Source organism: Bos indicus, chromosome 13, assembly GCF_029378745.1.
Source record: "Bos indicus isolate NIAB-ARS_2022 breed Sahiwal x Tharparkar chromosome 13, NIAB-ARS_B.indTharparkar_mat_pri_1.0, whole genome shotgun sequence".
Taxonomy (NCBI): Eukaryota; Metazoa; Chordata; class Mammalia; order Artiodactyla; family Bovidae; genus Bos; species Bos indicus.
Genome location: NC_091772.1, coordinates 28,745,406 through 28,758,360, shown reverse-complemented (window position 1 = coordinate 28,758,360; position 12,955 = coordinate 28,745,406). Strand labels below are relative to the sequence as shown.

General features: G+C 44.8%; 1 protein-coding gene across 7 annotated transcripts in view; it reads left to right on the top strand.

Moving 5' to 3' along the window:
- The window catches only part of FRMD4A (FERM domain containing 4A), a 750,010-nt gene that overhangs the window by 375,596 nt on the left and 361,459 nt on the right, over nucleotides 1-12,955 (top strand). For 2 of the 7 annotated variants that reach the window (XM_019973076.2, XM_019973078.2), the window contains exon 1: nucleotides 4,622-4,920. The exons of the other annotated variants lie outside the window; for them this stretch is intronic. In XM_019973076.2, the coding sequence (XP_019828635.1) occupies nucleotides 4,828-4,920 (93 nt within the window). In that variant the 5' untranslated portion in view covers nucleotides 4,622-4,827. Of the gene's footprint in view, nucleotides 1-4,621; nucleotides 4,921-12,955 lie in introns of those variants that run through there. 7 annotated transcript variants of the gene reach the window in all.

The window sequence follows — 12,955 nt, the reverse complement described above, 5'->3', positions numbered from 1 at the left end:
GCCCGCTTTCTGTTGTCCTGTTTCCCCAATATGAGTCATAGTCCACCTTTCACCAGAGAAAGGATGCAAGTGGCCAAAAAGGCCAGGGCTGACGTTTCTCAGGTGGACTCTGTCCTTCTTTCTGGAAGGGCACTTCAGCTCACCTTTCTGACACTTAGCTCACCGCCTTCTGCCCCGACCCCAGACTCACAGTGACCTCAGGCTGCCCTCTGACCCCTCCCCTCCCCCACAGCATGCCCTCAGTCACCTCCCTCAGACACTCTCCGTCCTATAACCCCTTCTCTTTGTGTTCTGCCAAATGAACAAAATCATGCTGTGCGAATGAACTGACTGAGTGCCAGTAAATTACAGTCAGTGGTGAGACTGGCATTCACGTGCCCCTGCTGCTGCTGCTGCTGCTAAGTCGCTTCAGTCATGTCCAACTCCGTGCAACCCCACCAGGCTCCCCCGTCCCTGGGATGCTCCAGGCAAGAATACTGGAGTGGGTTGCCATTTCCTTCTCCAACGCATGAAAGTGAAAAGTGAAAGTGAAGTCGCTCAGTCGACTCCTAGCAACCCCATGGACTGCAACCTACCAGGCTCCTCTGTCCATGGGATTTTCCAGGCGAGAGTACTGGAGTGGGTTGTTGTGCCCCTGCCGAGGGCCAAAAAGGACTGGCCTCACAAACGGTAACTGCAGGCCCTGGGCCAGGAGCCGGGATAAGCCCTTGGTTCTAGTGTGTCAGGCTCACTCTGGGCAGGAGGGTACAAAGATCAGTCCCCATTCTGTGCCCAGTGTTCTCCCAGGACTCACTCGTGGCACACTCCCACGGCTGCCACGCAGGTGCCCTCATGGTCAGTGGCCTGACGTGGAAGTCAACATCGTACCCAGGCACGCACATCACCCCAGGTGACCCTCCCTCCAGCCTCCCACTTAGCTGTGCTGTTAGGAAATGCTTTCCCCCAGACAGGCCATCATTCCCTGACCCCCCTGTCTCTCCCCCTGCTATCCCTGACCATGAACTCCCATTTGATTGGATACATCTTACTTCATTGATTTTCCTGAAATATCGCTTGATTGATTCCCATGCATTTTCATTCCAGAGTTTGAATGTGAATACTTCTCACTAACACGGGAAGGAAATATTCAGAATGAACAACTAAAGAGCGCCACCAGCCTAGAGTGGGTGCTGTGCTCCCAGAGGCTCCCAGACTCAAGAATGGAGGTCTATCATCTCCATACCATTTCCCAGCAGGGCTCACTGATACCCTGATGGGGCAAGATCCTCCCAGTCTGTCCCCTGTGCATTAGGCTGCTGCTCCCTGGAGGCAAAGGGAACCCTATCATCCACCACCCTGGCAAAAACATGCTCTAAGTAATACAGCTGCTTGATGGTATCAGCAGGGGATTGGTTCCTGGACCAATCCCAGTATCTGTGAATGCCACATACATAAGTTCCACCAATTGCAGGTCAAAGCCTGTCTCCAGGTTGGTTGAATCTACTGATGGGGGTGGGGGTAGCCAGCTGTACCCCATTTCAAAGGCTTAGCTCCAAGGGGCATCAAAGCAGTGGTTCCAGAGACACTAGCACTGCTCCGTCTAACCCCATTTCCTGTATTAACATTCTCTCTTTTTCAAAGACAGTGGTCTTCCCATTCCTCTGCTGGGCACTGTGGATACATGTCTTTTTTAGATTTCCAAAGTGCTATAATCGGATAAAGTCCTCTGCAGTAGGTGAGAGTACAAGGGACCAAGTCAGGCCCTGAAATCAGCCAAATTGACTTTGGTTTTCATCTTAGCCCTGACAGTTCTAGCTGTGCTACCTTGGTCAACTTATTAACCCTCTCTGGGCCCTAATTTCATCAATTGTAAAACATGGATGTTTGTATATGCTCAGTCATGTCTGACTCTTTGCAACCTCACAGACTGTAGCCTGCCAGGCTCCTCTGTCCATGGGACTTCCCAGGCAAGAATACTGGGAAATGGGTAGCCATTTCTTTCTCCAGGGGATCTTCCCAACCTACCCAGGGGTCAAATCCAAGTCCCTTGTGTCTCTTGCATCAGCAGGTAGATTCTTTACCACTGAGATAATGAAACTTAATTCTGCCACGGAGACAAGTCATCAGTAACCTTCTAGCATGTTTCCTGGCAATGGCCGAGCATTCACTAAATAACAGTTACCCTCACCTCTCTAAAGTGGTCATATCTGCTAAGGTATGGGTTATATCCACTCCCAAGAAACATATTTGTATTCTAACAGTGTAACAATAGTCTTCTGAAAATAAATACATTAGATTCAATAATTAATTAAAACATGTAAATCTCAAACACCTAGAGTAAGACCGTCAGAAAGATAATTTTGAACAAGTTGAACTTTAAGAGCCTTCAAACCTCTCTGAGGTTTGAGGTTCAAACCTCCTACTCTGTGGGGACTGGGGAGGATTCTCTATTAGCTGGGAGGAGGCGCCAGTGCTGATATGAGAAATGATCCTGCCCCACACCCTACCCCTAGGGGAGGGGGGTAGAATGTGTGGGGCTCAAATGTGTGGGAGTCTGGCCAAGGGTTATTTTTTTTTTGTTTCCATTAACATTCTCTTCTATATGTATTTTAACTTTAATCAAAGGCATATGTTTTTGTTTTATTTGCACTTAGTTCATCAAAGTGTCTCTTATGATCTGAACTATGCTGCAAAGACTTGAGCTCTGCATCGAAACCTTCATTAATACCCCTGGGAAACAGGAAGTTGCATTTAGTCAAATATAAATAAATCCAGCTCCCAGGGGCTTTGCCCTGGCCTGGGTCAGGAAGAGACGGTGACTTCTCTGTTGATCTGATCCATGGCCCCCCTCTCAAGCTGCACTTGCAAACAGAAATCCCAGGGCTCTGGCCAGATCAGGGTTTTGAAAATGTGCCTCTCCTTTGTTCAAAACCATTGTGGAATCAACAAGGAAGAGAGACTTGATTTGGCCAGGTTACTGGGTAGCATGCATTTCCACCAGGCAGTACAGAAAGGAAATGAGAAAGAGGAAGAAGAGTTAGCCTAAACCACCTCGCCAAAGACTCTGTATAGGTCATGCTGGAGAACTTTCCATCTCCCCCCACCCCGTCTACCCCCACCCCTTCCCTCTCACCCTCTCACTAACTCTCCAACTGCACATATGGAACCCATTATGAACAAAGCCCGATTGTTGTATATTTGGAATTTCCCACATCAACTTGATGCTTTCTTTAACTGCCTCTTAATGTGTGTCTGAGTTGGGTGACCAGACCCACGTCTCCATTCCCCCACCCTCACCCCCAGGAACACCCTCCTTCTAAGAGTGTTTTCCGGATTCATTTTCAAGCAGTGTAAAATTCCACTTTTTTCCCCTCTGCACCCCACCCCCACTTCCCATCAGATTCTTAGAATAAACAGAACTTTCTTTTCCATCGTTTTCAATAAACGGGTCTGTAGAGAATAAATAAAAGTTGGTTCCCAAAACATAAGAGTGATATTAGGCAAACACCCAAAAGCCTGGGATTTTTACAAAGGAAATGGCATCCCTTTCATAAAACGCCGCAACAGAGAGAGCAGCGGAGGCAAAAATTAGTTAAAAAGAAAAAAACCCTAAAATACCTCCAATCCTAGAAGCCCCTTACTTGTTTTTCCTGTTGAGTAATTTTGTCTGCTATCGAAATAAGCAGGTTTAGGGAGGAGTAGAGATGAGGGCAGTCTCATAAGTGAACAATATGTCAGAAACAAAATATTACAGGACACTTAAATTTTTAGAGCATGTGTGCCCTCGGTCAGAGAAGCTTGTCTGATGTAGAATTACACCATCTGATTAGAGAAGAATATACAAATGTGATGGGTGAGTCTGAGCGTAGATAGTCCTTTTCAGAGCCTTGTAAAATCAAACATAATTTCTTCATGTTTATTGGCACACATAAAAATCAATGCTCTGTAACACAAACATTTAAATGAGGAGATGCCAAATGGGAGTCTGTCTGGTGTATTTGATTTGATTCATCTGAACCATGTGATACAAACATTTTCTCCTTTCTTCCCTCAGACTTCCTCTTTGTGGATGCCATTCACATATATAATTAACTGTATGCCTACATTTGTTTTCTATCTGTTGGAAAGCAGGAAGAAAAAAATATGCACGTCTGACGCTCAGGGTCATACCTATAATTTATGACTACAAAGAGGGACTCCCCCTCAAGTCCCCACTGTGCTATGCCACTGCCCTTCAAATATTTTCCCTGTGTCCAGAAGAGAGTGAAATCAGAATGCAGAATTGCACATTAATCTCTGCACCAGATGGTGATATTCCAAATAGTCTTTTTAAGGTGAGCATGTGACCTACTGTACGGCCGAGGGGCTTTGGAGTCACGTGACAGAGTGAATAATACGTCTGATAGGGTTTCCATTAGACAACTGACCTGGTTACCGTCTGGAGCCGCGGGAAGCAAAGTTGACATTTCAGGATCACTCCCCCCAGAAGCGTCACTCACTGGCCCACTCCTGGGACGTGCAGCCTCACCGAGGGACCGACAGGCAGGGGCAGGCAGGAGGGAGTGGGGCTGAGCTGCGGGAGGCACGCTGAAGTTGCAGAACTTGGGCTCATTTTTTTTCTTCCCCATCCCCCACCTCCAGACACACCACATCTTGACTCATACGGTCGAAAGAAAAAAAAAAAAAAAAAAAAAAACCCTCTTTCAGTTATTTGATATTTGGGAAACCTCCAGGAGACCATAACTTAGTTTTGAGGACGCCTCCGTCTCTCCCTTTGCTGGAAACAGATACACACACACACACTCTCACTCACACTCACGCAGACACACTCACCCACGGCTCTACACCATGGTGGTTCAAGCTGCAGTGGCTCCAAATAGATCCCAGAGACTCCTACTGAAAATTCCGTATGGATCTCTGAGAAGACGCAGTGTGGAGAGGGTAAGCAACGTGGCGGGCTGTTTGCTTTTCACCGGAGCAATTGCTCCGAAGAAAAGGAGAGGCTTCTTTTCATTGTACATAGCATCCCTTCTGGAAGTCATGTTTTCCTAAAAAAAAATTCAAATTCCTGGGACTGGAGAAATCTATAGTATATGCAATTTTATTCTTAACAGATAATGATAAGAAATTTGAAGCAAATTCTGGTCGGCTGTGCATGGAGGTGGGAGCTGTTAGAGATGAAAGATGAAAGATTGGGGTAGGGATTGCCCTCTGGAAAGAGGATGGAAGATGCGGGTGCTTGCTGAGAAGAGCTTTGGGCTGTAAAATCTGCTTTCCTCTCTGGTGAAACAGATCCATTAGTGCAGCAGGGCTGCAAATTCCCTGTCCTTTTCTGGGTGACAGTGTCTTCAAAGGAGGTGATAAAGACAGAAGGAGCTGTGATGCTTGGAGGGTTTAAATGATGCACTTGGTTGATTACAATCCCCTCTGTTGTTTCGTTGTTGTTTCAAATACCTTGCTATCATTCAGTTGTTTGTTTTTTTTTTTTTTAACATTATGGATGGTGGCTCTGTTAATTTTCTGAAAACATGCTTACTTTACGGTAGCGCCTGGCAGAGAAGATGCTGTAAAACAATAACAGGGATTTGTCCTTCTCTGGAGTGACTAATACAGTTTGGGGAAATGACTGTCGTTAATGCAAATCTGGTCATATTTGGGATGTGGGGGGCTCATGCATGTGGGGGCAGTGCCTGTATCCACACATGGGGGGGTCTCAGAAACACCCAAAATCTGTTTGCATCATGGCAGGCCCCTCCGTGAGCTGTGGATGTCTACTTAGACGTTTTAGGTTAAGGTGTAATCTTAAATCAATAAGGCAAAGAGGATCACAAACTGCTCTCATGATACATCAGCGAACCTGCTGCATCTTATAAAGGGGAGCAGCATCTAATTCAAGTGACTTTTTCTGGTTTGTATACTGACTACTCAGTAATTTTTAAATTTAAGGAAAACATGATTTAAGTTTTAAAAGTAGGAGGGGCAATCTAGACTTCCAGAGGGAGTTGATTTCCTGACTTTCTACGAGTTACATTTTTTTCTGCCGTTTGAGTAACAATGAAAAAACTTCACTTCCTTTTCTTACTGTGTGTAGGTCTTTCTTCTGAGACATATTTCTTGGGCTGCATATGAGGGTCATCAACTTAAATGTATTCAGTGTCTAATATGTGCTCTCTTTTATACCAAGAGCTTTAGATTATAGGACCAAATGTTATAGCAAAATTTACAAATTAACTGTTATGTTTACAAATGTAGCTTATCTTGAACGTGATTTTGGGTTCCAGTGAAAATTTTTTGACCTGTATCATAATTAAGTTTATATAATGTGTTCTGTTCATGAAAACTCACATGCAAATGCGAGTTGCCCACACCAGAGCTGTACCACATGACAAAACTAACGTGAGCATTATCCTGCACATACACACACAAAATCCTCAGTAACCTATTTAACCATAAGAATCTCCAGATGGAGGTGTAATGAATCACGTATGTTTCGTAAGTCCAGATGTATGCAGGCACCGTTTCTGTTATTTGTTTAAGAAAAGCTGACAATATATGAACACGGTGTCACATATGAAGCTTGTCTATTGCATGTGTTGGTGTACACTGACATTCCAGACACAGACCTATGTCCTGCCTTTGGACACATCAGTGTCGCCAGGGCCTCAGGAGTCTAATCTGAAAGCTTCTGGGCCCTTAAGAGAAGCATGTCCATCAGTGGAGCATCAAATGTCCTATTAATCTCCATGGCCAGCTGTGAAGTGGAGGGGTCCGAGATCCCATCACTCACAAGAGGAGCCCCTTTATGTTCCTATGAGGCTCCGTACTCACCCTCCACCATGGGGGAGGGGGAGCCTAACTGGAACGTATGATGTCATGTCGATTTCAATTGGATAGTTTATGCCATTGTTGGTTTTATGACAACTTTCAGAATCAGCATCATATATTTATATAAAAAGGGGGCAGGAAAGGCTAGAGGTGGCATCTACTTTCAGGGCAAACACTGAGAACCAGTGCTCTTTTCCTGGGACTCCCTGAATTCAAGAAGTGACAGCTTTCTTGGTTACATCAGCAGTTTACATGGTGCCAGACATCAGTGATTTCCATGGCCTCATGACATTTAATGGCGATAAAACCTTGCATTTCTACAACACCTTTGCCCAGTGCACTTTGTAGGGAGGCACAGAGAATTGGGCTTATTTATTGCCCTTGCCCTGTATGAACAGGGAAACCAAGACATGCAGAGGTTTAATCTTCCCTCTGAAGACATACAGTCAAGGACAGAGCAGGACTTCAGTCAGGGACCTGATGTATTACATCCCTGCCATCGAGTCCATATTTCATCTCCTTTGCTCCCTGAAAGAGCTTTGACATTGCAACCTGGCCCTGAGAGATGGGCTGTACCCAGCTCGTCACTAGTACTTCACAGAAAAGGGAACTTACCAAAGACAGAGATTCTGGCAACCAAAGAGAACCCATGACCTCGTACACTGACAGCCATGCGTTGTTCAGGATTAAGAACAGGGGCTTCTGTTTTCCAACTGCTAGAAGTTGAGGTGAAAAAACAGGAATGCACATTTCTAACTCTGCTACTTTGACAGCCATCAAATCCTGAATTACAAAAACACTCAGACTGGGAGACCAAGCCTGGTTCTTGTTCATGTTTTCACAGACTGCCATCAGCCCATCACCATGCTATGCAGAGTGGAAAAAGATATCTAAAATGCCTGTGTTTGGTAATATAGCAGAGATTAGGGATCTGGGGTTTATATAAACGAAACAGTTATAAAGCATACAATAGTCATACAATCCAGCTACAGTTAACTAATGGAGATGTGTGTGTGCTAAGTCACTTCAGTCGTGTCTGACTCTTTGCAACCCTATGGACTGTAGCCCACCTGGCTCCTCTGTCCATGGAATTTCCCAAGCAAGAATACTGGAGTGGGTTGCCATGTCCTCCTCCAGGGGATCTTCCTGTCCCGAGGAGTGAACCCGCATCTCGTAAGTCTCCTGCATTTGCAGGCAAGTTCTTTACCACTAGCACCACCTGGGAAACCCAAAGTGGAAGCTCTAGTTACTCAATAGTGTCCAACTCTTTGCAACCCCACGAACTGTAGCCCACCAGGCTCTTCTGCCCATGGAATTCTCCAGGCAAGAATACAGGAATGGGTAGCCATTCCCTTCTCCCTGGTGGCTCAGATGGTAAAGAATCCATCTGCAATGTAGCAGACCCGGGTTCAGTCTCTGGGTCAGGAAGATCCCCTGGAGCAAGGAATGGCTATCCACTCCAGTATTCTTGAGTCACAGCTCATAGGGTCACAAAGAGTCAGACATGGCTTAGTGACTAACACGCACACACTGGAAACTAGAAATGAAGATGATTCAGGTGCAGAAGGAAGCAAGGCACACTGTCCCAAGAAAGAAGAGCCTCACTCTCCACTAACTGTGTGACTTTGGCAGTGACTCAGGCTGTCTCAGCCTGGTTTATTCATCTGCACTATCTACTTTCAAAGATGGCTGTTAAGGATTAGAGGTGATGTATGTAAGACCCTACCATGATACCTGGCATGTAGAAAGGAGGCAACCATTAATGATGGGCATATTTTTATTTTATTGAATTAGAGTTGACTTACAGTGCTGTGTTAATTTCTGCTGTGCAACAAAGTGATTCTTTTCCATTGTGGTTTATCCCAGTGTTTTGAATATAGTTCCCTGTGCTGTATAGCAGGGCCTTGTTGTCCATCCATTCTAGATGTAATAGTTCACATCTACTAATCCCAAACTCCCAATCCATCCCTTCCCACCACATCCCCTTGACAACCGCAAGTCTACCCTTCTGTCTGTGAGTCTGTTTTGTAGATAAGTTCATTTGTGTCTTATTTTAAATTCCACATATAAGTGATAACATATGGCATTTGTCTTTCTCTTTGACTTCTTCACTTAGTAGAACCTCTGGATCCATCCATGTAGCTACAAATGGCATTGTTTCATTCTTTCATGGCTGTGTAGTATTCCATTGCACACACACACACACACACACACACACACACACACACACACACACAGTATCTTCTTTACCATTCATAAGGGTGCATGTATCTGTTCAAATTAGAGTTTTCTCCAGATGTATGCCCAGGATTGGGATTGCTGGATCATATAGCAACTCTATTTTCAGCTTTTTGAGAAACCTTCATACTGTTTTCCATAGTGGCTATACCAACTTACATTCAATAGGCATACTTTTGAAGTTTACCTTTGAGTAGAGGAACACTTGTCTTGTATTTTTAACAACCAATAGCCTTTTATACACACTCGTTAGTCACACTTACTGTTACCTGGAGAGGTTCTTTAAGGGTCATTCACTTGATAAAGCCAATACAGAAGTATTTCCTGGTGATAATTTTCCTTGGACTCCCAATTTTATGTAAACATGAAAACCAGAGTGTTTCAAATTCATTGCACACCAGTGCCAACTGAGTCAACGTATTCAAGCCTGGATGACTTCTGTAGGGCCTTTTGCTTCTACAGCTGGAACGGTAAAACTGAACTTCATGGAAAATCCTAATAAATGTAAGAACATAATGTATAAATGAGTTAAGTAAAGAGCAAGTGTGGGCCTTTAAGTAGGGGGAGGAGTTTACTTCGGTGATGGGAGGAACATTTTTTATTAAACTTCAATGACTCTGTAATATGAGGAAATGGTTTCATGATGGAGATTACCTTTGTAAGTCCAAATCCTAAGGGTGGGCCAAGCTATATCTGGCCTGCATTGCTTTAATGTGTGTATTTCTTTAAAATATTTATTTGTTTAGCTGCTCTGGGTCTTAGTTGTGGCATGCGATCTTTGGTCTTCACTGTGGCCTGAGCTATCTTTTAGTTGAGGCATGTGGGATCCAGTTGCCTGAGCAGGGATTGAATCCAGGCCTCTTGCATTAGGAGTGCAGAGTCTTAGCCACTGGACCACCAGGGAAGTCTACTGTGTGCATTTATTAAGGATGCCCATCTCCCTGCTGATTTATCCTATCAGCCTGACCCACGTGTCCTAGGGTGGACTGGACATCTCTCTTCTCTTGAGTGTCTCAACCCCTGACATTCAACGTGTTCGAAGTGGAACTCATCATCTCATCCACAATTCTGTTCCTCTTCCTCCAACCCCACCAGCCAGCTGAACACCCACACAGGAACCCAGGTATCTTCCCTTTCCGGTCCCCCATCTAATCACTCACCATATGCTGCCAGTTCTAGCTCCAGAATCTCTCTCACATCTAATGCCTCCCAATTTCTTAGTTCAGGCCCCTGCCATCTTCCACTTGTGTACTTAAAATCCCTGCCTCAGGATAAGTACAGATGCCTAAAGATCATTACTAGGCCCTTCATAATCGAGACCCTCTCCAGCTTGGTCTCCCCCCATCCTTTACTCTGGATATTGCACACTCCAGCCACACTGAACATATCTGTGGTTCCTCCGACTACCACGCTCTCCCTTGCTACACGGCCTTTGCATGTGCTTTTGTAGGCTTGATACACACTGCCTTCTCCTTCCACCTACTCAACTCCCTATTCACACCCTTCAGCCTAAAGATAACATGCTGTGGGATGCCTTTCCAGGTACCCTATCCCTTCCCCAAGTATAAATAACTGTTTTTCCTTCCTTCAGGCTCTCTAAGCTCTCCAAATGTCCCTTGAGTGTGTGTGCTAAGGCGCTTCTGTCATGTCAGACTCTTTGTGGCCCATGGACTGTAGCCTACCAGGCTCCTCTGTCCATGGGCTTCTCCAGGCAAGAATATTGGAGCAGATTTCCATGCCCTCCTCCAGGGGATCTTCCCAACCCAGGAATGGAACCTGTGTCTCTTGCATCTCCTGCATTAGCAGGAAGGGTCTTTTTTTCTGTCACCACTAGCGCCATCTAGGAAACCCCTGAATGTCCTTTGAAAGTCAAAGAGAAAGTCACTCAGCCGTGTCTGGCACTTTGCGACCCCGTGGACTATACAGTCAATGGAATTCTCCAGGCAAGAATACGGGAGTGGGTTGACCTCCTCCAGGGGATCTTCCCAACCCAGGGATGGAACCCAGGTCTTGCACACTGCAGGTGGATTCTTTACCAGCTGAGCCATCAGGGAAGCCCAAGAACACTGGAGTGGTAGTATGTCCTTTATAATAACACAAATGACACTGCATTGACTCTGCCTCTTGTCAGCCGGTTTCCCTCATGTTCATTCTCCACATGATGACATGCTCCTGGAGATGGGAGGCACAACTTGGCCCCTGGTTCCTAACAGGAGAGTGATAAACATTCACTAGCTGAGAGAATGAATGAAATCTGAAAGATGCCAGAAGCTTCCCTCAGGGAGAAAATTGGGGAAGAGGATCAGAATGAAGCCATAAACAGGAAGAGCCACACATCTCGTGTTATATGGCCACCAGCCCCATTTTTGCTGGTGGAAAATGTGTCCATGCTTATATGTTAATGCAGACTGAGGATACAAATGCTTTTCTCCTATTCATTCTGAAATCTAAGACCAAAGCATGTGTCTTGCAGGGGAACGTGTGTATCTGAACAATTGATCAGATTCAGTATCTGTCTCTTCACAGAGTAATAGAAATTGGATATCTTTATTAAAAAAAAAAATAAATAAGAAAGCATTTTCTTTTACTGCAATTATTTAAATATCCAAGTAAAAGAGGATTTTTTTTTTTGTCCTGGAAAGTCTGAAATGGTGTGGTATTTTTGGAGCAGTATCTTTAACACAGTATAAATTAAACCTTTTTGCACCCACATTATTCATTACTTGACGTGTTATTCCAGGTTGACGTGTGGCCCGTCTATTATTTTGCAAACCATTACATTATCACAGCTGCTAAGCTGCATAACTTAGGCATTTCAGAGTACAACAGAGTCTCTGTCGTGGAGTGTGTGGTGCTTACATTCTGAATGTATTCATGCAGGGAAGTGCAAGACTTTACCAAAAACACATACAGCAGACGGCTTTTAGTGGATATTTATTACCATCGAAAGCAGACAGCCAAGAAATGGTTCAGACAGATCAGTGTATTCACACATATTATTATCCAGCCCCCTCATCCTGCATAGGTTTTGTTCCTTCTATAAATACACACATATCTGGAGGAGGAAGAACATGAATTGTATCAGGGTTTCACAGGCTTGGGTTTTGTATTCTTGGGTTCACAGGCTGTATTGAAGGCCATGTTGTACACGTGGGTCAGTTCCATGGAATTTCAACTGACCCAGATTTGGTGCGCCAACTTTTATTTTATTTCTCACAGCAGCTCATGTCAAGTTTAAATCAATGGCTTCTCATCTTGACCAGAACGAGATGGGGTAGTGGAAAGACTGTCCCTCTACTGGGTACCACAACAGGGTTCTCATTCCTCAGGCTGGAGGAAAGGTGAAACAGAGAAGCATGGACACATTTTCCACCAGCAAAAATGGGGCTGGTGGTCATTTAACATTCAAATGGCCAGGACCCACAGGACCCTCACCATCCTGCACCAAACTTTGGCTTTCAAGCTCAGCATGAAACCAGGCAATGATTTTCCTCTTTAGACTACTTGTCCCCAGGTCCTGATTTCTTCTTAGGACTCTTGTTAACGTTTTGGGTCAAATGCCATCACTCATCCTAAAGCAGTGCTTCTCAACCTTGGCTTCACTGTGGAAGCACCTGAGAAGCTTTAAAAATCCCAGCAACCAAGCTGTACCCCCAAATCAACAAATATCAGCATCTCTGGAGAAGGGACTCAAGCACCATCATAGTTAAGCCCCCAGTGACTCTACTGCATGGTCACATTGAGAACCGCTGCCCCATGGTGAGATTATTGCCAAGACAGATTGTCTGGACAAGATGCTAGCTTGAAGAAATTAGCTAGTTCCAGTGCTTTCTTGTGTCTTCACATAAAAAGGAAATAAATGAGTCAGTTGTTTTGGATTTTTAGTCAAGAGTGTCATTCTCAATAGGAGAGA